Source organism: Eurypyga helias, unplaced genomic scaffold (assembly GCF_000690775.1).
Source record: "Eurypyga helias isolate BGI_N326 unplaced genomic scaffold, ASM69077v1 scaffold37043, whole genome shotgun sequence".
Classification (NCBI taxonomy): Eukaryota; Metazoa; Chordata; class Aves; order Eurypygiformes; family Eurypygidae; genus Eurypyga; species Eurypyga helias.
The window spans coordinates 1-23,051 of record NW_010243697.1 but is presented as its reverse complement, the minus strand read 5'-3'; the positions used below and the strand labels follow the sequence as shown (position 1 = coordinate 23,051).

The window sequence follows — 23,051 nt, the reverse complement described above, 5'->3', positions numbered from 1 at the left end:
TGAGACCTACGGACGGCACTTGTCTTAAATGGACCACCCCTCGCTCAGCGTGGTGGTTGTCCTGGAGGCGTAGGCTGGGAGAGCCGGGGGCAGGGTAGAGCAGCACAAACTGAGGGCTGAAAAGCGACAAAGGCAGGCTGCTGCTAGACAAATCAGGGCCATGGAGGGACTTGTTCCAAGCAGGCTGGCAGGTGGCATTTGGCATGATCGCATCGGAAGATTTATAGAGCACTTGTTTGACAGCTTCTCAGGAGCCTAACACCCTGAGAAATAATAACAAAACCCTATTTTTCCTTTTGTTTTGTATGCATATTTTAATAGTCGTCTTGAGCTAGTGTCTTGGCAGGAGACAGGCTATCAGCATTCTCTCTGTAGCTTTTGAACCCTTGTTCCAGTCAGGAATTGTCCTCTGTATGAGTGGCTTAGAGGTGGGTGTCCTGAGCTCGCTCCCTCGGCTGGGTGCAGCACGAAGACATCACTGAGCTTTTGGCCAAGCAAGAAGTGAGGATGCTGGTCCAGTGAGCGATGTCCTCATGGGGGTGCAACCTGGCTCCTCCCAGTCTCCCTCTGCACAGCCAGTGGGGCAGCTGGGTGGGATGCAGAGGCAGAGGAGGAAGGTGGTGGCCACCTGCTGACCATCTCCTCACCCACCCGGAGATGCTCCAGCGCTTACACAGTCCACTTAGCCCCTTACAAGCATGCAGAATCCTCAACCTCATCCAGGAAAAATGTGCCTACCGTAAGTGATTACTGGCCAGCAAAGTTACTGCACTTTTTTTCACTAGCCCTGTGGATTTCTCCAGCTTTTGGCTTCTTTCTTCTCAGCGGCTGCCTGTGGGTGGTAGGGGCAGGCAGTGATGTGCTAGCTGCAATTCAGACTGGTCACCTGGGGCAGGTTTAAACTCCCAGAAAGTGACTGGAGAAATCTTTTATCAAAATATTTGGTTTTGCAGAGTTCAGATTGATTTTTTTTTTTTTTTTTCCTGTCTCCTTCCTCTCCCCTCCTCTGATTCTTTTGGACAAATCCTTGTCTTAAGGAAATAATAATTCTTAAGAGCAATAACTTGGGACTTTTAAGAGCTACTGTGGAAAGAAGGAAAACAAAAGGGAAAAACAAACCCTTTAAAAGACAGCTTAGGAAATCTGTTTGCAGGAAAGCTCAGACCATTTCTTAGAAGATTTTGGTGAGAAATAATGCAAAGTGCCTTGTTTGGCTTTATCACCTCAGTCTCTAACAACTAAATAAGGTAAATTTACTCAAGGTAAATGTGCAAAAGGAATATTTTCAAAGCTCTCTGTTAGTTTTGGGTGGGTTTTCTTCCATTTCAGGCCACCTTTTTGCCCCTGTCTCCAAGGCTCTGTGTGCCCACTGCTCTGGCATCTGTGAATGGCTTGTCCCAAGACACCAGCACCTCACAGGGCCCAAATTAAATTGAGGCAATGATTTCTTTTAAGACCCTGCAGGCTGTTGGTGTAGATGGTGCGGAGACAGAGCAACGATTACGGCAGGTGGGCTCTGAGCTGAGCCTTTAACCTCTTTAGGGCAGAAGAGCAAGGATGGGGCGGTTGCTGTCCAGGATCCCTGGGTGAAAGGGACTCTATAAGCACAACATCATTTAATTTATATTAAACAAAAGGGTGACTTCAGCATCTTTATTGCTGTGTCTCATCTGCTGAGCTATGGAAATAGCAGACTTACTTCTACAATATTTTTCTTCTGGTGCCTGCACGGTCTAAGGCTGGGCAGGTTTAGTGGATAGAAGAGCACTTCATTTTTCCCCGCTGGACTTGGGGTAGGCACGCTCTTGGAACGGCTCTCGATGTGATGACTGACAGTCCATCTGTGCTGTGGGCGGATATGAGAAGCATCACCATCTGCACGCCTGTGAGGTGCATCACCGTCCTTATGTAAGAGAAGTCACCTCCCCCTGCATGTCCCCCCTGGGAGGGTGGTTTGAGCCAAACCCTCCCCTCGCAGGGGGCTGGCTGCGACTCAGCACGAGCTGAGGGCCTGGCCCTCCTTGTCACCCCTTCAGACCAGCCCTTCAGGAGGTGCTGATGGCTACGTTAGTTGTTGGCACGTTCAAAACGATAAACCAAATCGCCTCCCGCTTGCTCGAAATAGCTTGGCAGCGACCATCACCCTTAAAGGCCGCTTAGTCCTGCCATTTGTAAACGTGTTGCTTTTAAAATGTCATTGTTTCCCCTCGCCGTTGTTGTCCTGGGGACGTTTCTATTGATGTGGCGTGTCTGGGATGAGTTGGTCCCTCCTGCTTCTTCAATACGCCTGGCAAAAACCTGCCAGGTCCCCACGGATGGGTACCGAGCCGGCAGCTGCTCCGGGGACCCCACTGAGCCTTTTGCTTTGGGCTGATTTCACCCACGCTGACAAAACCAGAGCTGTGTTCTGTACCGGCCTTTCCCCACCCTTCAGCGCCTGGAGCCAGTTTGCTTGTCTCTGGAGACCGTTGATGCCAGGACGGTCCCCGTGGGCTCCGTAGAGGGTGGCAGCAAACACAAGTCACGGGCTTGGACGAGCGCAGAGCTGCGCCCACTGCCCGGTGGCTGCCCCGGCCCCACTGCGGGTGACCTGCGTCTCCATCCCACCGGGGTGCAACGGCGTCTGGTCCAGCTGGAGACACCTCTGCCTCTGTTTCGCTTTTCCTGACGTAGCTGGTGCTGGACGGGCACAGCACGGGGCTGCACAGGTTGGCGTGGGCAACCTCTTCGCTGCCTCCACCCCCACCTTCTGGTGGGTGATGCCCATTTCTCCTTGTTTGAGACAGCTTTAATACCCGATTTATTTACCCAGCCACACGTCTGCCCCCAGCACCAGTCTGTGCCTTAAGGAAAAAGACTCTGCATGGACTCAGCAAGGGCCACGCAACATCCTGGTGTCCGTGTTGGTGGCAAGGTGTGACAGAGCTGGGTTAGGAAGCGGAAGCTCAGGGGGCTGCTCAAGCTGACTAGCAGGGCAGGGGGGCTGGTGGCCATCTGGCCAACACTTTTGTGAAACATGCCTGGTTTTTTATGGGATTCTCGCTGCAAGAAGCATGGAGGAGAGGGAGACAGCGCATAGGGCACTGCCGTCTGGGGTGAGTTACTGGAGAATCTCCTCTTTTTTTTAGGTGAGAGACCAGAGGAGGTTTGTAGGTCCAAGCCATCAGGTTTAGCTTGGGACCCTGAGATTTGCTGTTTGTGTAAGCCCTTTTCCCAATCCTGCTCTTCTGTTTCAAGGATTTATATCATTCCCCATTACTTTGTTCTTCTTACTCCCTCCTCTCCATACTCCGTCTTCTGTTTTGCCATCAGAAGATGGAAAAATTGAGGTGGACTTTGGGCAAGGGGGAGCAGGGGCAAAGAGCTCCATGGGAAAACACCAGTATGTCTCCAGCCGTGGGCAGGGATGGCATCGCTTGTGCAGCCTGATGGAAGATAAGCGCAGCCTTCTGTATTTCATAAACATTTTTTTTTCCTGCTGACAGGGAAAGGTGCTTTCCTCCACACGTGAATACCTTTCAGTTTCAGTGCCGGACAGTCATGAAAAACCTCTTCCTTCCTTCTTGTTCCTTCCCCAGGATTATGACAGTGCTTCAGAGGAGCAATTTGTAAATGTATTTTGCTTGAGGGGAAGAACAGGATTCAGCTTGGGAATGTTGTCTGGGAATGAAGGTTTTGGGTGTTTTGGGTACTTGTTCTTTTCCCACCTCCTGGTCACTAAATATTGGCCAGAAGGTGACTCTGCAGGACACCCTCTGGTTAACGCTGATGCCTGGAAGATGCTGTCTCCTCGGAGAAGGGGGACAAGGAGACATCGCTGCCGCAGCTCCAACGAGCCTGACACCACAGTCACATGCCCTGGCTGGTTCTGTGAGAAACACTTTGGTTCTTTGCTATTTTTTCCCCTCCCACTGTAAAAAAACTCTGTTAGGGAGACAAATCAATTTTTAGTTGAAAAATCTAAATTGCAGTGCTAGATTTCCATTCAAAACTAATTTTGAAACAATTTTCAACAATTACATAGCCGTTAGAGGGTGGTTTCTGGTGAAGTAGTGTTTAATGCAGACCACTTTCCTTTCACCAGGCTAGAGGAAGGGCTTGGAAACTGGTGAGGCTGACCTGAGAGCCCCTGCCTGCAGTGCAGAACTGGTGGTGGAAATCCCAGGGCAGCCTTTTCCTCCCAAAACTGTGCTGCAAAGCTTGTAGGCAGGAAAAACTACGGAGGAGCAGTTGGCTTCATTCTCTCTGTTGCGTGTTCCCCTTCGAGGTGCCATCAGCTTTCTGAGCAAGGACCTGATTTAAGTGTGTTCATGTAAACAACCATGCGGGTTGCAGAGGAATAAACAAAAATCAGGCCCTTGAATGCAGTTGCTTACCGGGAAAAAGACCGAAGCGGAGAGCCCTGAAATATGTGTCCGGTGTTGGGGGCACAGACAGGTTTGCCAGGGTTGTGAAACTGGGGGGCTCCTGCCGCCTGGGCTGCCCTGGTAAGCTCCCTGACTCATGGGGCAGCCTGTGCATTCCCACAGAATCCAAACAGACTCAAAAAGTGGTGTTTTTTTTAGCCTGACCCTTTACAACTTTGCAAAGAAACACTCTGAAAAGGCAAACTAACTGTAAACCAACAGCTTGAAGCAGGGGAAACAAGAAGCATAAAACCGGCGCCCTTTATTTTAATAGGTTTTGCCTGTTTCCATTTAAAGAATTTAAATAACCACACCAGTATCTCTAGCAGAAGCGCCCACCCGATGTGCATCTGCTGCTCCCCCAGCCCAGCTTTTTAGCTGCCAAGAGCTCCAGGTATTTCAGACCATGGTGGACAGCTTTTCCCTTAACGTCTTGCCGGCTGACGGCCGTGGTCTTGCAGCACGTGGAGCAAGGAGGCTCCGGGCCGCTTTGGTGAGCTTGATTCAGTTGGTTGAGACCAGGCAACCCCTGGGCCACCTCGTCCCTGAGCCACGAGCTGTTTTCTCCCCGGTTAACTTGGCACAATGGTTCCAACTGGTCCCAAGCCGTCGTTGTTAGTGCCACGTCTTTCCCGTTTCTCTGCATTTCAGGCGGGTGCCCAGGCTCCTGCCAGCTCCCTGGTGCCAGTGGAGCAGCAGCAAGCAGGGGAAAGGAGGCTGTCAGGAGATGGAGGCAAAAAAGAAGGTCACACTGGGGAAGAGGCTCTGGGAGAGATGCCCTTGGAGATCCCCACGAGGCCGGTTGGTGTTTTGGATGCCCAAGCAGCCAGGGAGAGCAGCACATGCCACCCTTTGCTGGAAAACATAATGCCTGGGGACTGGGCTCCTGCCAAGGAGCTTCTCCATGGTCTGGTCCTCTTCTTCCTCCTCCTTTGACTATACTGAGCAAGCTGGCCACTGGCCTGGGCCAAAGGCAATCCGGAAACCATGGACTCGCAGTGATGCACAGGTAGGTGACGTGCATGCTCTCGCTCCGGAGAGGGGACCTCTGCCACACGGGAGGGTTATCTCTGAGGAGCTACCCGTGTTCCCTTTTTCTCCATCATTATTTTCCTTCTTCCTGTCTTGAGAAACTGTGCGATGGATAGCAAAGGGCACCCTCCAGAGGGTTTTATTTTGTGGACCGTAAAATACAAACTGTGGAGCAGATGCTGTGTTTTGCCCCTCTGTTGCTAAGATGTAGATGAAGTTGGTCCAACCCCATGCTGCACTCGGAGCTGCAAACGGCGGGGTGACTTCTCGCAGGATATCAAAGACCTGATTTTTAACTACCGGGTTTTAGGTGAAACGTTCGGGTTAGCCCCCTGGCAAAAGAGGAAGAGCAAACCCTGCCTCTTCCCACCCAAACTGGGACAACAGCCATATACTTTTTGTGTTTTGGCAGCTGGCATTTCTTTGTCAAGTTCAATGCTTGGATTTAAGGATCACTTTGGCATCGTCTTGCTGGGATTTTATTGGGGTTGAAAGGCAGAGCTTGTGTGTGTTTTACTAGCTCTTCCTTTGAAGAGAACATCTATTGTTTATTAGTTTTAAAAAAGGATATATTGAGTTCGTGTTCAATAAATCATCCCCCTTGCTCCAACACAGCAGCGGCTTAATCCCAGCTCAGGGCCCTCTCTGGAGTGACAGAGGATCCCAAAGCCACAGGAACATGTTGGGGCAAAACCCATGCAGACCTCCATGTCCCTGCGCACAGGCGGTGGGCAGGAGAAACGTGCTGGCAGGGGTGAGGGCAGAGGGACTGCCGACGTGGTGGAGCGGGATTGCCTTTCGGGGGGATCAGCAGCAGGGCAAAATATGGTCACCTGGGGTGTCGAATAACTTTGACTAAGAGCTTGCTATGTAAAAAAATAAAACCCACCATCTCTAGGTCTCCTTGTGGATAATTCACAACAGAAATTGTTTGCTGGGAGCAGCTCGCCTTGTTCCATGTGTGTCTCATACGTAGCCACGGGAAAAGCAAATGAAAACTTAGTTGTCTGTGTGTAGTCAGTATGGGCATCACCATAAAATCCAAGGAAAAGGAGACATGAATCATAGAACCATGGAATGGTTTGGGTTGGAAGGGACCTTAAAGACCATCTACTTCCAACTCCCCTGCCATGGGCAGGGACACCTTCTAAAGACAGAGGGGAAAAAAATTGACATTAAAAAGACATCCAACAGATCCTTCCTCTCTCAGGCTAGTTATGGTTCAGAATTTATTTCTTATGGGAAGGTAGGGAAATTCGATATGAGACCAGAGCCAAGCTATTAATCTGAACCAGAGGGAGAGCATTCAGCTGACAATTACTTTCCTACCTGCCAAACCTCCCCCAGCATGTAGAAAAGCTGTTTCCACACTCCTGATGTTGGTTGTAGCTGTATTTCGTGTCTCAAGGGACCTATGATTTTTTTATTCCTCAGCAGGGTTTAATCTTTAAATTCTCTTCCTTTGCAGAGGGAGACGGAAGGGAGAAGTGACGGTGCTCGTGAGAAGGGCCGCAAGTGAAGGATCTCGGGGAGGTGTGTTGGATGAAGCCAGTGGCGGTGATGGCTCCCCGGGCTCCAGTAAGGTGGTGCTGGGGTCTCCCTGGCAGGCTCCTTCGCTGAGGGATTGCTCTGTGCTTTCAGCTACAGCTAGAGATCAGGGCTTGGCACAAAACCTCCCTCTGTTCGACTCCTCAGCAAATCCTGTGGGGTCCTTCTGGTTTCGGACCCTGGGCCACCAGCTTTGTCCCCTCGTCTGCTCAGGCACCAGCAGCCCCTTCACCTGTGCTAGCCAAGGAGGAGAGGCCAAGTGGAGGCTGGTTGGTGCTGGTTGTCCCCCTGCAACACAACATCCCTGGCTCCGGGGTCTTCTGCCAGCCTGCAGACCCCAGTCAGAGCCTGGGGGCCACGAGAGCTCAGTGACAGCCACGAGGCCAGGCAGGACCTGCTGTCCCCACACCGAGCAAAGCGGGACCCTTGCCTTGCCCTATAGCCCGTGGGGTGGTGGTGGGACCCCATGCACCTCCGAAGGGAGGCTGAGCTCCAGGACCTCGCACAGCACAGGACCTCCCAGCAGCGCATGCCTTGCACAGCACTGCTGGGTGAGCACAGCATCCCCATGCACCCCATGAGCTGCACCAGCGTGTTAGGCCGGTCCTGATGCCAGCGATCCCAGGTAACACCTGGCAGTGGCTCTCCGACAACCCCAGCATCCTCCGGACACTGCACAATCTCACCTGGGAATAGGGGCGGCACATCAGTCCCAGCATCCTCATAACTGTGGCTGGTCTGAGCATCTGGGTCAGGGGTAGGAGCTTTGGGAGAGAATGAGGCTGAGGAAGGCTGACAGGGCTTCAATGGAAATGTCTATTTTGCCCCAGGATTTTGATTTCTTTGATCCACCTGAAGAAGCTGTGGCAGACTCATTAGAAACCAGCTCAATAGTTGGTTTAACCCGTGGTCCCCTTTGGTCCTCTGAAAAGGGGGTGTTCTGCTGCTTCCCCCCCAGGTCCTGCCTCCTCCCTCTCTTCTCAGAAAGAGGCCTGAGCTGCATCCTCCAAACAGGGAGTGGAATGGGCTCCTGACTCGGGGCTTGCCAACAGCTGGGGTCCATCCCCGTGGCAGTGGGGCTGCGGCTGCACAAACAGGACCCGGGTCATGGTGTGATCCTGAGCTGCTAACTCCTGCCTGCCTGCAGCTCTCCCTTTTTTCCTGAAGTCACTGCTGGCTCGAGCCAAGGGTTTTTTCAGTTTTTAGGGTGAACCCGCTGCAGGACTGCCAGGAGATCACAGTAATCATTTTTGACAGCTGTCACAGAGAGTGTCCAGGGCTGAGATGAAGGGGTTTTGTTTCTTCTATCAGCTCCATAACCACTAGGTATATGTATAAACAGAGGGGGGTGAGGGGGGGTTAACATTTAGGGTCATTATTTTGAAAATATTTATTCCTGACACATCTCCTGGTAAAGGGGCCTCGCCAGGGTGTTGGTGGAATAAATGATTGAATCTTTATGGAAAAAGAAGGGCAATATTTTCTTCTCCTGTCCGACAGCTGAGTGCTGATTAAAATGCATCCCAGTGCTGCGGGGGGCTTGCGGAGCCAGGGCAGACCACGAGGCAGCGGAGGCTGGGCTCTCCCCGATAGCTGTGTAACACACAACCCCTTGTGAGCACGTTTTTCTCAAACTTGCTCCGCTGCCCTTAGTTCCATCAGACACCTCGTGCCAGCCTCGGAAGCCCTGCCCAAACCTTCAGAGAGCTCCATCACCAGCACCTCCACGGAGATGCCCTGCAGGATGCAGCTCTCAGGGGGTTGTGTGGGGCGGGGAGGGGGGGACATTGCTCATAGTGATTCCCCATGAAGTGGCTTCCATGCAATCCATACTGCCTTTGCACCCTCCACCTCGCCTCGTGAGCTCCCGTTTGGCCCGGCTGTGCTGCAGAGGTGGGGGGAAGAGGTTTCGTGCAGAATGCGTGACAGCCCGCGTGAGCCAAGGGTGGAGGTTTGCTCCTGCAGCATATCCGAGGATGCTAGCGTGATGCACCCTTCTTCTCCGGTGCCCTCTCGGAAGCTTAAACCCTAATGGCTTTGCATGAAAAAAGTTAATGGATTGGATCATTGTAACCGTTAGATCGTTCTCAGTCTTTTTTCCTCCTGTTTCAGGCATCGTTTTCTTCCTTGCTGGATTTTGGGGTTTTGATGAGCTGACAGGACTTGACTCATCCTAGGATACCACCAAACTAACCACCCTCTTGCACTTTCACCCTGTGGGGGTCAGAACTTGGCCGTGCCAACTATATAAATAACCACGCTTTTAGAGGCCTTAGCTGAGCTCTTTTTTTGAGATGTAAGTCCATCGAGGCTGTGGATAAGAGATCTCCCCACGGGCAGGCTGTGATCAGCCTTGTCATTCATGCTCAGGGAGTACTGCCTTTTTAATAAAACAATGTTATTTAATGGTATTATTTTCATACGGGGAAGAAAAAAACCAAATTATTGATCCTTTACTCACAAAGAGGTAGCTTTGCAGCCTCCCTGTAATACCAGCAATGATTTTTCAATATATAAAGATTTAAAAAAAGGGGATAAGGACATTAGACCATACTTCTGAGCATCCTCAGCAGCCCATTTGATTTTTATAGGAATACATCGTTTGCCTTATAGGGTTGTATAAGGGCTGTACAAGGCCAGACAAGGTCTGACCTTGTGCTGTTTCCCTGGCTCTCTCCTCTGCTGCCCACCGTAACCTCCCGCCAACAGCAGCATCTCTGCAATCTGTTGCTTTGGTTTTCATGGAGCAAAACCGGATCTTGGAGGTGCCTCTGTCTGTCCTTCGCCATGGGAGCCCTCCTGCCCATGCCGGATGCAGACGTGCTGCGGCGTGAGCGCAGTGGGGAGGGAGATCAGCTGGGAGGTGAAAACCAGATCTGCGCTTGCCTGATTAACATAGGTATGGCATAGGCGACTTTCCACCGTCAGCCAGGAAACCTGTAAGAGGGAGAGAAACTGAATTCCAGCCTCCTCGGTACGAAGCTGGAGCCTGAATCACTAACCCATCTCAGCAATGTAAATTTTGCAGAGTAGCTCCTGCAGACCTGGTTTGCAGCACACGGCAGGAGACAGCCCTCTCCCCGAGATGATTAAAATCTGATTTACGAGGCATGGTGGACAGATGGCATCTGTTTTTTTGCAGGCAGTGGTCCCTACGGAATAAAAGAGGCAAACTTCAAGGCCGCAGTTCTGCAGAGACAGAGAAATGACTTTATTGCCCACTCCCCTGCAGGTGCCTGCGTCGGCACCTCCGCTCCCACCACACCAGGGCTGGAATCCGCCAGCCCAGCAGGTACCTGCTTGGCCCCCTTCCTCTGCCTCCCGACACCCGAATGTTCCTTATTTCCCAGCCCTTCCACAGCCCCACGGCCCCTTGCTAATGTGCCGCTGTGCTCCGAGGGCAGTGGATGTGGTGCTACCAGGTGGGTGCCAAGTGCCGGCCTCTTCCACCGGCACACCCCCACACATCAGCCAGCTCTTCCCAGCTGCCTCTAAGCATCCCTGGCACATGAAAAATGTTCACCCGCTGCGTGCTACGGCGTAAAAAAAGAGGGACTGGGCAGGAGCCTGGGGTTTGCCTGGCAATGGAGGGGCAGAGGGGGTTGTCTCATCGCTGCAGAGACCACAGCAGTGGCCTTTGACTCAGGTTTCTCATCTTGTGCTAAAAATACCAGCTTTTGCCAGGAAAGGTTGTCTCTGAGGGTGCCTCAAGATCACAAATGATAAGCTCAGACATGCTACCCTAATACTTTCTTCTAACACATCTGCTCACAGATGCGGCCCGCTCTCGGTTCTCTGTTCTTTCCCTTTCTTTCTTTCCTTTCTTTCTCCAAGTCCCTTCAAAGGAAGATTAAGCAGCAGGACTTTCTGATGTCCTAATCCCGCCTTTGTGGAGGCATAAAGCAGGACAAATATCGCCTCATCCCTGCTATCAAAAGGCTTATTTGAGCGCAGTCGACATACACGGCTCCCAGGTGGGCTGGCATCTCCACGGAACCCCATGGGGGACTTTGGTGATGCCGGGGCTGGTGGTAAAACCCCAGGCAAGACCACAACGGCTGATTTCACCCCTCCATGGTCATCGCCTGCCTCAGCCTAAATTTCGGGCTGAGGCAAAGCTAATATGGGATGCTACATTTCTCCATTGCTGGTCTCCCTTAGCCGCCCTGAGCCCGAGTCCCTGAGCACTGAGGCCACTTAGCAGCGCTTTTCCATAGGCAAAGCATCCCTGGTCGACCACCCGTCCTGACTTCAGCCACCAGCTTGGCTCTGAAACCACCCATCAGTGGAAAGTGCAGGCAGGAGTCTGGCACTGAGATCGGTCCTGAATGCTCTCCAGCCCAGGCTCCTGTGGCCCCTCTCCCCATATGCTATGGGCACACGTCTATGCGCTTCACCCTTTTGAGACCAGTAAGGGTTGCTAAAGGTCCTGACCTCCACAGAGACCTTCGTGTCTCATTTGAGGCAAGGAAGAAGCCGTGCAAGCTATGGCGTCTTAACCCTCCAGCTGGACCCCATCCAACACCAAGTTCCTGCCCCCCCTCACCCTACAGCTGAGGATGGCAAGGACACAGGGACGGGGGCAGACCCCGGGGAAGGGATGGAGAAGGGAGGGAGCACTCGGGATGTGCAAACCTGTCGTGAGCCAGGCAGGGACGTGGCAGGGACACCAGCCAGATGTGGCAACCAGCAGCTCCTCCGCAAATTGCTCTGGTCTTGAGTGGAAGCAGAGAGGGAAGAGAGACCTCTGATCTCCCACCCTTCGCTTTCAGCTTCACCTGGAATGGCCAGGATGAGCTCTCTGTACGTGCTCTCTCTCAAACTTCACATGCCATGCCAGGTTTTCTGCTCAAAAGATGAAGAAGTGTTTGACCTAACATGACCATTCCTGGCATGTATTTTGTGCCACCTCTCCCCAAATGGAGGAAAGCTAGGCTGAATAGCCTTAAATTGAATAAAATTACCTGCTTCCAGATTATTTACTGTAGGCAAGGAGCAGAACTGGCAGACCCTGGTGAACTGAACAAAAGCCATTAAAGGAGATTTATCCCAGTTCTGTCTAAACTCAGCCTCCTGGTATCCTGTTGGTGCCTAAACGCACTTCCCAGAAGCCCACATCTGCTGCTCAGCTTAATAGATCCACTTTTTTCAAGATTTAACTCAGAGAGGCCAATAACTTGTTTCAGAAAAGGTCAAGGCAACAAACCCCAGATTGTTTATGTACGTTAGCAGCCCTGGGACATAACACGCTTTTCTTGCTCTGAGCCATTTCTGATGTAGCCGGAACAGACAATTGAAATCCAACACCTGCAAAACATGGCAGGACTTTCAGCGAAGCCTGCACCGCTGTATCCGATAGCCTCGTCCTGCAAGAAAAGCTCCTTTCCTGCTCGGTTGAGGCCAAAAAAAAAAAAAGATCCAGTGGAGCAAAACTCATCTAAAAAGCAGGACTAGAAGAGGTGGTGAACTGGAGAGCTTGGCAGCAGCACCCCGGGGAAAACACCCCTTCTGTGGGCTCATCCCATCCTGTTCCCACACAGAGCTGGGACTCACATTTTCCTTGGCCTCTTCCCACTAACCTGGTTCAAAACCACCCATATGCATCTGGTTGGACTGGGGGGATGGGACTGAACCATCCCTGGAGACTTTCTCTCCCCTTTCCCAGAGCTATCTAGTGGGAAAATTGTCCTCCGCTTTTGGGCGCTCTATGAAGGCATCACTACCTCCAGAGAGCCGGGGAGAGGCCAGCCCAAGCTCCTGTGGGGTTAAGTACTAGTTTCTGTCAATAAACTCAAGGGTTTAAAGGAAAGGTCTGACACCTCTGCCCTTTCTGCTTCCTGCCTGTCCTGCTGCTTGTGGCAAGGATGCCGGGGATGCCACGAGCCCCTCCTCTGCCTGCCCAGGCACAGGCATCACAAATCACAGCCTCCCAGCCCAAAAGGAGATGAAAAGGGGAATCTGATTGCCTAGATGGGAAATTGGCCAGGGACTGGGGAGGGTAAGAAAAACTTCACATGGCAATCCAAACCCAAGCAGCTTACAGGAGCACAGGCACTTCCTGGCCACTCCCTGCATGGGGGCATGAGCAGCACCCTGCCTGCTGGCTGGGGTCCCTGGGGGGCCCCCGGTGTGCTAGGTGCACCCACATCATCTCTTGGCTTGGTGATGCTGGGTATGGCCCAAGTGAATAAAACCTGCTTCAGCCTAGAAGAGAACAAGTGAGACTGATCCTCCAGTCTGGAGTGAGACAAAAAACCCCAGGGAAATCCCCAAGGACCATGTGGAGGCAGTTTGGTGAGGAGAAACTGCTCCTGTTTGGGAAAGGATGCTCCTGTCTTTGGCTTGTTTACAGACCAGTGGATTTTACAGCCCCGAAGCATGCATCATCTGCTGGCTGGCAGCACACAGCTCTCAGAGCCGTATCATTTTAAAATCCACCCTGAGGATAACCACGGGTTCTGTTGGAAAAGTCCTGATATTTAGTAGTTCTTTGGAAAAGAGATAATCCTGCCAAAACAGCAGGTATCCAAAATAGCCCTAGAGGCAAGAAGCCTGACCTTCACACCCTTCAAGGTGTTCAATCCAGGAGGAGCCATAAAGATGCCCCCCTCAGAGATCTGAGATGCATGTCAACATAACTGCCTCATCAGCCAGAGGAAAACAAACACCCAGGTGACCCTGGGGAGAAAGGTTTGTCCACACCCGGATGCGGGACACCTTGTCAAAGTCTCACAGCACGGGTTTTACCTCCGTCGCTTCATTAATGATGCCTGGTCTGGGGGCTCAGCCTTACTCCTCATTTGCAAAGTGGGTGGGGGAAGTGGGGAGGCAACCCTGGCTTCTGGGAGTAAGAACAGGGACACCAACCCTGGCTTCTGGGAGCAAGAAGAGGGACACTTGCAGTCGGTCACCTCCTTGATTTGATAAAACACTGCCGTCTCATCCTGCTCCATCCTGCTTCCCCACGCTCCCAGCCTGGAGCAACATGCTGCGAGGACTCCTGCAGATCTGGATTTTAATTGGAAAGAGACAGTAACAGAGGGAAAAAGGTGGTGGTGGTGGGATATAAAGTGCAGCTGGGTGGATTAGGCTGCAAGGGAATCAAGGAATTACTGATGCTTTAGCAGCTTGAAATTTGCCAGTGCAGAGATGGAGCTTTGAAGATGCTCTTGGCAAGCGCAGGGAAAAGACAGCCTGTGGAGCCAATGCCACCTGCTGGGGACAGCACTCGGAGGCTGAGATCCACAGTACCGGTTAAACAGATGTTTTTTAGTCGTACTTGCACCCAAACATCCCTCTTCTGCAGGTTGAAAACGGAAGCCCATGCCTGGGGGGGTGGCAGAGACCTCGGACACCCGCAAGCACAATCACTCTGCCATCCCAGGGAAGGTTTCCTTCTCCCCAGGTTCCCAGTTTCCTTTCCCCATTTGCCTTATCTGATGGCTAATTATAATTCCAGAGGTAATTGCTGGAAGAGCAATATGGGATCCATAAACCGCTAATGCTGGAGGATTTTTTTCCAAAGAATCAAAATACCAGAGAAGTCCTATATGTTATTGTTGTTGTTATTGCTGTGATTATCGCTGCGGTAATAGCAGCCAAAATCGCTAAATCAGGTTGGAGAAGCCGTTATTGCTGCGCAGACACGAAGACAAAGTTATCGTCCCTGAAACCGATCCAGTCTAAGAGGTTTTTAATTGGGAGGGGATAATATGTTCACTCACTCTGATGAGAGAGATGCAAAATAAACCCAGACCTAAGGGGAGGGAAGGAGGAAGGAGGTCTCCGTGCAGAGACCTCCACGAAGGGATGAACTGGGGAGCAGCCGCTGCTGGGGCAGCAGATACGAGTGGGGCTCAACGCTTCTGCAGGCGTGTACATGTCGGTTATCTAATAAGCCATCCTTTAGGCTCCAGTGACACTGCTACTTATAAATTCAGCGATCTTCCCTTTACTGGTCATTAATCTGCTTCGTTTCATGACAATTTTATACTCTTTTGATAAACTGTTTGTCTAACCGCTTGGAAGAAACAATGTCAAAAGCTGTACCTTAGGCGTTCGCCCAACTAATGAAGAAAATCCATCACCAGGAGAGTTTATCTATTGCCTTGCTGGATGTAAATAAAACGGCCGGCTAATTTACTTCCATTAATCTTAAAAGCTGTTGCTACAATGATAGTCCTATGTTGGAGTGGACTTTTTCCCCCTTCTCCGCATAAATATTTAAGCAAGTACTGAAAGCATAAATAAATTGCTTTCTAAAAGCCAGATTATTTTTATAGCCAGCGATTTACCAATAAATTTGGATTTACTTCCTAGCTCTTGCCTTGCAGGCAGCAGCCGGCCCATGCTTCCCCCGTGTGGGCATGGAACCACTTGGGCAGTTTTTGCCGAGCATCTTGTGGGGTCACTGAGTTCCACCCCTGAATCCCACCCCGCTGGTGTCAGACCAGGCCAGTGTGTGGGTTCAGCGGGTGCTCGGGCTGCTCTGCAAGGTCTGTATGGGGATGCCACAAAGGCTTTTTGGTGTCCTGTGGCTGCAACGGGCAGCTCAAGAAGCGTAAATGCAGCAAAAGAGCATTTAGTTTATGAAGGGTGAGGCCAGCAAAGCGCTGGAGTGGGCTGCCAGGGAGCGTTCGGGGGTCAGCAGCTTTGGGGTGGGCTTAAGAACAGGTGGGATTGCTCCTGAGATGAGATCTTGTTTATCAAGCACGGCCCTGACTGAACTTCTTTAACTATGTCATACACCCATAAAAATAAGTTTATCGTAGGAAATATGACACATTCATAGCTGGAGCAAACCAACCCCAACGCTACGTGGCAAAGGCTGCAACGGCCGGAGCAGTCCATGGGATTTCTCTGAAGGGCTGTGACCACAATCCGGAGCCTGTGCGCTTTGCTGGCTACGTAGACAAACCCATGGAAAAAATGACTAATTAGAGGAGATTAATGATCAGTCTCAGCAAGATCATGGCTTTTGCTTCTCTCATTTATCCACATGTGGCTCTTTGTTAAATCAAGAGCAGTTTTTATTCCTACGCGTAACTGCTTACAGACATTCCGGTCTGCGTGTAGCCAGCAAACTCACACGTTACAACTGAGGAAATGAAAATAAACCTAGAACAATCCCCACCACCTTGTGCAACGTTAAGGTCAAGCAGATGCAACCCGGGGCAAGAGATGCGACGGGAGGAAAGACAAAGGTTGCTGTTCCAGCAGAGCCAAGGCAACAGCTCTGGCCACTGTGCAGTGCCCCACCTTCGTCCCGCTGAGAACTTGGCTTACGTGGGATGAAAACCTCTCTTTTAATGCAATTTCTCATTTTAATGAGAAAAACAAGACTATGACTGATGCTACACATCTAACTAATCGTCTTGTTACCACGTAGCGTTTCACAGCTTATTTTCTGGATTTAATTATGTTACATTATTAGTCTCGTTTACTCATAGAAGGCTGTGCTTACGCACGATTTTTGACAGGACCCAGGATGAGTTATTTTGTTGTCGTCTATGTTTAAAGGCTAAGCTCACCTCCCAGTAGTGAATCCCCAGAATTTGGGCTTTAGCAGGGCTTCTCCGACAGTCATCCATCCCACGGAGTGGCAAACAGGGTACTAGCTCACAGGGCGGGGAGAGTGCTGGGGTGAGGCAGTCCCAGGCTAACTGGAGAGCAGGACTTCAGGAAGATGCTGCTGGCACTTTGGGTGCTGATGGGCTGATGCTGAGTGCCGACACCTTCTGAGAGCACTTGCGGTTGATGATTCGTCAGCCAAGCCTCACTCCATCTTCTCTTAAGCGAGAGGAAAAAAGGTCATTTCTTGTGGTTATCGGCATGGGCGTTGAAGTATCCCCTTGCAGGCTCTACAACTGACAAGACGCTGATGTGGCTGGAGCAGGGAAGGGATGAATGCCCACCCTTCCTGCCTTTCCCACTGCATGGGTGGCCAAGCCAGGGCAACGGGACAGCAGCACAGCACAGGGGCCCACGCCGGTCTCACCGAGACTTTCCAAGGCACGAGTGACCTGGGGTGCCTCAAGCATGGAGGTTCCACCTGTAATGCTGGAGAAATGGAGGTCAGATGCACCTTGACAGCAGCCCAGCCCTGCTGAGGCACGGCACATGGTACACGGGGATGGCACCACCGGCTCCGAAATGCAGCCATTGCCTGCGAGTCCAGGGTCCTGCCCGGCCCCAGCTTGGGCAGCGCTTTACACCTGCTCCCAGGCACACATCACCCCCTCCGTGGGGGTAAGGTGGCAACTTGTCCCTGCCTAAACCACTTAGAAAGCTGCCCTCTGCCTTCCCCCATGCTGTTCCAGCCTCTCTGTCTGTAATGTTTTGGAAACTGTGAAGACAGCATCACGAAGCGCAGTGCAAGCCATGAAAAGGCTGCCAGTCAGTTCCCCCCGCCTTCAGCAGTGGCTCTCATCCCTGCTTTAACCCTTCCCAAGGTCCCCACAGGCTGCTCACAGTCCAAGCCTCTAGTTTTGAAAGTTGCTGGGGGTGGGGAGTGAAGGCACCCAAAAAATGCTCATGGATGTGCCCCCACTGTAAATCCACGCCGAGACCGTTGTCTTGATAAACGCTGCTGAATGCCTTTCTCAAGCAGTTGTGGGTTGTTTAGGAGATGTCTACTCCTCCCTTTTCCTACTCCCTGTGATAATCTCTCCTTTTCCAGGGCATCCTCCAAGGAGAGGCAGGGAACACCTCTTGGAGAGCCAAGCACCTGCACGGGGTCTCACATCGCCCACGCCGCGGCGTGAGGCACATCCGTCACCGCCAGGATTGGCGAGGTGGGCACGCCGTGCCGGCTGGAGGTCGGCTCAGCGCAGCGAGTCCCCAGACACCGTCAGGTTGCGCTCCCGGATGTACCGCAGCAGGATGCGTGCCCGCCTGTCGATGGTCTGCAGCAGGGGTCTCAGGCCGTTCGCGCCGCCTTGGCTCTCCCAGAGCTCCCGATCCACACGCAGCGACTCCAGGAGCAGGCTCTGGAGCCTGCTGGACTGCAGTGTGGCCACCGCCACTGCTGGGAAGCTGCAGCCGAGGGGCAGAAGAGAAAGGGAGGGAAGGGGTTACCCAGGGAAGGCCGAGCAGGGATGGGGGGAGCAGCAGGGCACCCGAGCAAAGGCTACCCTGGTGCTTCAAGGAGAAATGCACATCCACCCAGAGGAACACGGGATGAGGAGCCTTCTGCTTAAAGCTCTGCCCATGGGGAGAGTGCAGGACATCTCCACCAGATCCACACGGACCCAAACGAGCTCTAAATCAAGGGCCAATAGCATGCCAAATGCCTGCTGGGCAATGATGCAAGAAATGCTGAAATACATGACTGTTATTTTTGTGCAGCTGCCAGTCAGGGAGGAGGAGATAGGTTTTGGACACAGCCATCAGCCACCCGGAGCAGGATGGAGACCCAGATTCAGTGCAGAGGTATGTGTGGCGGGGGTGCGAGCCCACCCACCTGCTCCGTCCTGGGTGGGAGATGGCCCCACTTCGCAGGGGTAGCCAGGGAAGGCCCAGAGGCACGCACGTAGGGCTGGTGTCCATCCCACACCGGGACGTATGCCTTGGAGGGTGCACATCGCCCTTCCTACCGGTCTATGCCTTGGAGGAGCCTGAAGTTGAGCTTCTCCTCAGGATGCTGTGGCCTGCCCGCATTGTCGATGAACACCAGACGGGACGGGGCGCTCCTCCGGACCTGCCAGTGGGACGGAAGGGAGAAGTTTGCTTACTGTGGGGAGTCACCAGTTTTGGTATTTAGGCTATTTTTTTTTAATGCGCTGACTAATCCTGAGAGCATGTAGGGGCCCACAGCTGCCAAAGCCCAGGTCCCTCCACACCCAGGCGCACCTCCCACCATGGACCCCATCACCATGGGACTTATATCCCCCTTGCTGCAACGTCACTCCTGTGAGGGTACCTTCACCATAGTCCCTGAGGAGCAGGGAGACATACCAGGATGTGGACCAGGACCAGCTCCGATGGGTTTCGGCACTTCTCATGGAGCCTCTCCTCCACGCAGGGCTCGGAGGGGTCGGGCTGAAATCCACAGCAGTAGCGGTCCAGGCGGTCGTGAACCTGCGGGAGACATTTGGGGACCTTAGTGGGGACAGGAACATGGGGCAGTTGTGAACTTTTCTTGCTCAGAGGAAAACAAAAATTTCTAAGAATCCTCAGGAGACATGAAATGGAAAAGCTGCATGTACCAGTGAGCGAGAGAGAGGCAGGGAAGAACTCAGAAGCTGAGCTGACTTGCAAAACCCCCTTGGTTTGGAGAAGAGACCAACAGAGGTGATGGTGACAGGCTTTCCTGCTGGAGCTCAGGCACCTTCTGTGCCCCGTACCTCCACACTCGCACAGAGTGAATGGGTTGTGCGCCCAGCAGAAACCAAGGGAAGACAAACATGGAGATGGAAAAGCTCTTCCCGGAGAGGGTGATGAGGCACAGGAACAGGTTGCCCAGAGAAGCTGTGGATGCCCCATCCCTGGAAGTGTTCAAGGCCAGGCTGGATGAAGCTTTGAGCAACCTGGTCTAGTGGAAGGTGTCCCTGCCCATGGCAGGGGGGTTGGAACTAGGTGGTCTTTAGGGCCCCTTCCAAACCAAACCATGCTGTGATTCTATGATTCTATGAATGTAAAAAAAACCCAAAAGCATGCAAGGAAACCTAGGTTTTGAAACCTCAGGAAGTGATATTTTTCTCAGGCTGAGTCTTGGTGCACTGGATGATGGTTTCATCTAGCTTCTGGCCCACATATACCCTTTCATCCATTCCTACTGGCAACCTAAGCAGTTCTCAATGGAAAGATGAAAGGAGAAGGATCAGCAAGGGGAAAAGCGATCTGTGAGTTATACAGAGCATGCTTGACATTTAAGTTAGGCCACTGTGACTTGTTTTAACTACATCTGTGTTTAATTACTTGGAGGCACTGCTAAGGCTCCATGCTGTCGCATCTGTCAACCCCAGTGCTGCTTGGCAGCTTCCAGGGTTTCACCCGCACCCTCAGCAGGTCGAGGGAGTTTTAAAAGAAATAAATCTCTGCCTGACCCAGCTTCAGTAATACTGCCTCGGTATTCATGAAGCTTCCTCGACCTTATCAGAAGAAGCTGGCGCATCTTCTGCAATGTCCTTTGGGGCAGACGGGACCTCGCTGGCTGTCGGCACACCTCCCCATGGCTGCGTGCTCCACGGCTGTGCAGGAGGGGCTGCTTCACCACCACCTGAGGCACGTTTGCCACATTACAATAAAAAACCAACACCATACATAGAGATAAAAATCTCCTTTAAATATATGTAAATGCACATCAAATAAATATATTTTCCAGCTAGAGTGCAAAGGCGTCTGACTTGCTTGTATGCTGAGGGTTGCTGGTGCCAACCCAGGAGCCAGGGCTTGGGGTGCAGAGAGGCTCCTGGAGCTGCCAGGAGGGCTGGAGCATGTCTCAGGTGAGCCCAGCGCGATCTACAGGTGATGACTAAATGGAAGCCAAGTGACCCACAGTAGCTGCTTATTCCCCTCACCCTAATAATCAGCAAAACTTATCAATTACAGGCTGTGCTTCAAGAGAGAGTTCAGTCTGAACCCAAACACTAATCAAGCACCGGAGAAGATGCTGCAGGAAACACCAAGTTTTATCTGTGTGGACATTATATTCATAACCCTTGGAGAAGCAAGATGAGTCCCACACTGGAGCCCTTTAACAAATCCCTCTGTTTCCTGAGGCTTAATGAAGCACAGCATTTCTCTGTTGGGAGACCCATCAGTTAAAAGTGCTGGAGCGTCTTTTGACATGAAACAGGTTGAAATGAAAAGAAAAGCCATTACATTTGCTCCACACACATCTTTGGTCTGCTGGAAAGATCAGCACACCGGTTTCTCTCACCTGCTATGCTGGTTTCCAGGCTGCACAGAAGGTGAAGACAACCTGAGATGATTTACAGAGACATTAAATGTGCTTGGCCTCTGTTCACCTGCCCGCCAGCACCTGGGAAACCAAGGCGGATCAGTGCTGGACCCACAGGGGTGTGAGGTGGAGGCTGGACCTGGCATCCAAATGGAGTCCCAGAAGATGGACCAGCTGGCTGTGGAGATGCTGAGTGCTGCTGACACGGTGATGAGCCCTCCCTCTCCCTGGCCCACCCTGGGCTGTTTATATTAAATTCTCCTCACCAGATCCTAACGTCCTCTAATGAATGGGATGTTAGGTCTTACTGCTGGAACCCAAATAAGTGAACCTCACCTTCCCCCATCCAAGCTCAAACCCTGTGAGAAGCTCCCCTCCACGCCCGCTTTGGTCCCACGTGAAGCTTGGCCACCCCAGACCATCCCCGTGGGTCTGACAGGGCTTTCCAGCTGTGACTCAGTCTGGGACAGCTTCCCCCAGTGAAAACTGCCTCGCTGGGAAGGATGTGACACAGGGAAGAGATGAGGCTGCAGATCTTTGGGGTTGATGTCTTTTTTGGCTCTCTTTAAAGCGAAGGGCAAAAACCATCAGCTGTTCCACTGGGCTTGGCGTTTGTCCTTCTGCAAAGGTTTGCACCGAGAGGGCTGTTCCCTTATGGCAAACACCATCAGAAATCCATATAGAAGCAGCCCAATTTTAAAGCTAATTGAAGAAAACAACGAAGATTTCAATGCCAAAGTACAGCAGGGCTCAAAGCTTACAGCTTCTTCTTCCCCAGCAAGGGCTGTGAGATGCTAAAGCCGTCTCTGAAGGATGCTATTTCACTTCTATGACATCCTGCTGACTTGGTCCACCTTTACCTTTATGTGACTTCTCCGCATAGAAGGATCCTGTCGGAGTTATTGAGGAAAACCTGTGGATTGCCCTTGAATTTATCATTGCACTGCTTTGGCCCTCTGAGGGAAAGTCTCCTTAAAACTAGATACTTTCTCCCGGACACTCAGGCTTTCCATTACACTCAACAGTGTTTTGGCCTGGGGAAGGGAAGGGGAGTGGTGAATCTTCTCATTTCTCTGGCTGTTTCAGCTAAAATATTTCGAAGCGCAGCCAGGACTGCTCCGCCTCTGCCAGCCATAGTCAAGTTCTAAAGATTATTGGTCAGGCTTCGCAAAACAAAACAAAACAAAAAAAACCCCACAAAACAAACAAACAAAAAACATAATAACGAGAACACATATTTTAATAGTGGGGTTTTTTCCTTTCTTTCTTCCTTCCTTTCTTCTTTTATTTTAATACTTGCCCTTTCAGGCAGTTTCCCCTTGTGTGGTAATCAAAAGCTCCAGCCCCAAGGTGCCTAAACAAGCTTTTTTTTCCATAGAAACCACTTTTGTCTCCTCACAGCTGCCCTCTAAGAAATGATAACTCTCTGGGATGCTGTCATAATCCCTCGCAGTGGCAGGGTATGATTTTCCAGACTGAAGATTAAGTACTATTAATCCCAAAGAGGAGGAGGAGGAGGAAAGCAGTGCTGTAGGAAGTGGCAGGGCTCCCGATTTCTAATGCCAGCAGTGCATCCCAGGAGGTAGATCTGATGTGGTTGGGGCAGAATATGCTGCTTGTCCCTAGGGATGCCCCATCCCAAGCTGCTACTGGCATCTGTGCCAAGTGGAGCCAATGGAGCTGTGCCAGGAGAAAGCTCGGCCACGTGCAGACTCACCACATCCGAATCCTGCCTGTGTTTCCCTGCAAGTCCCAAACACGGACCATGCTCTGACCAAACTGCTTCTGCACAAAGCTCTGCTGCTCCTCATTAGCTAACAAGTAAAAGGACCCCCAAGGAGCCGCAGCTTGTGCAGCCCTGTGGAGGAGAAGGAGAAGGCACAGGGGGACATGAGTGGCACAGTTGGTGGGACGAGTGGTCTCCATCACCCCAGCCCTACCTGGAGGAGAAAGTCGAAGAGGGCCAGGCGGCTCCACTCGCCTCGTGGGATGCTGGAGCAGGGACTGTCCCCGGCCGCCTGCACTGATCTGCTGGGCTGCAACATCTCCTGGTACTGCAGCCACCCCAGGGCGCAGGAGTTTTGGTCATTGTTGGCGTCCTCCAGGTGCCGAAGGTCAGGTGCCCACCAGATGATGGGCCGCAGGGAGCCATTGGTGTAGCT

At 51.9% G+C, this 23,051-nt stretch overlaps 1 protein-coding gene across 1 annotated transcript; it reads right to left on the bottom strand.

Moving 5' to 3' along the window:
• Positions 1-17,809: 17,809 nt before the first annotated feature.
• On the bottom strand, positions 17,810-23,048 carry FAM198A (family with sequence similarity 198, member A; the record flags this gene model as incomplete). The annotated part of the gene is made up of 4 exons (XM_010149521.1): positions 17,810-18,020; positions 18,581-18,684; positions 18,942-19,064; positions 22,830-23,048. Coding segments are annotated over 4 exons (657 nt in total), but the record flags the coding sequence as incomplete, so codon positions are not given.
• Between the last annotated feature and the right edge of the window lie 3 nt (positions 23,049-23,051).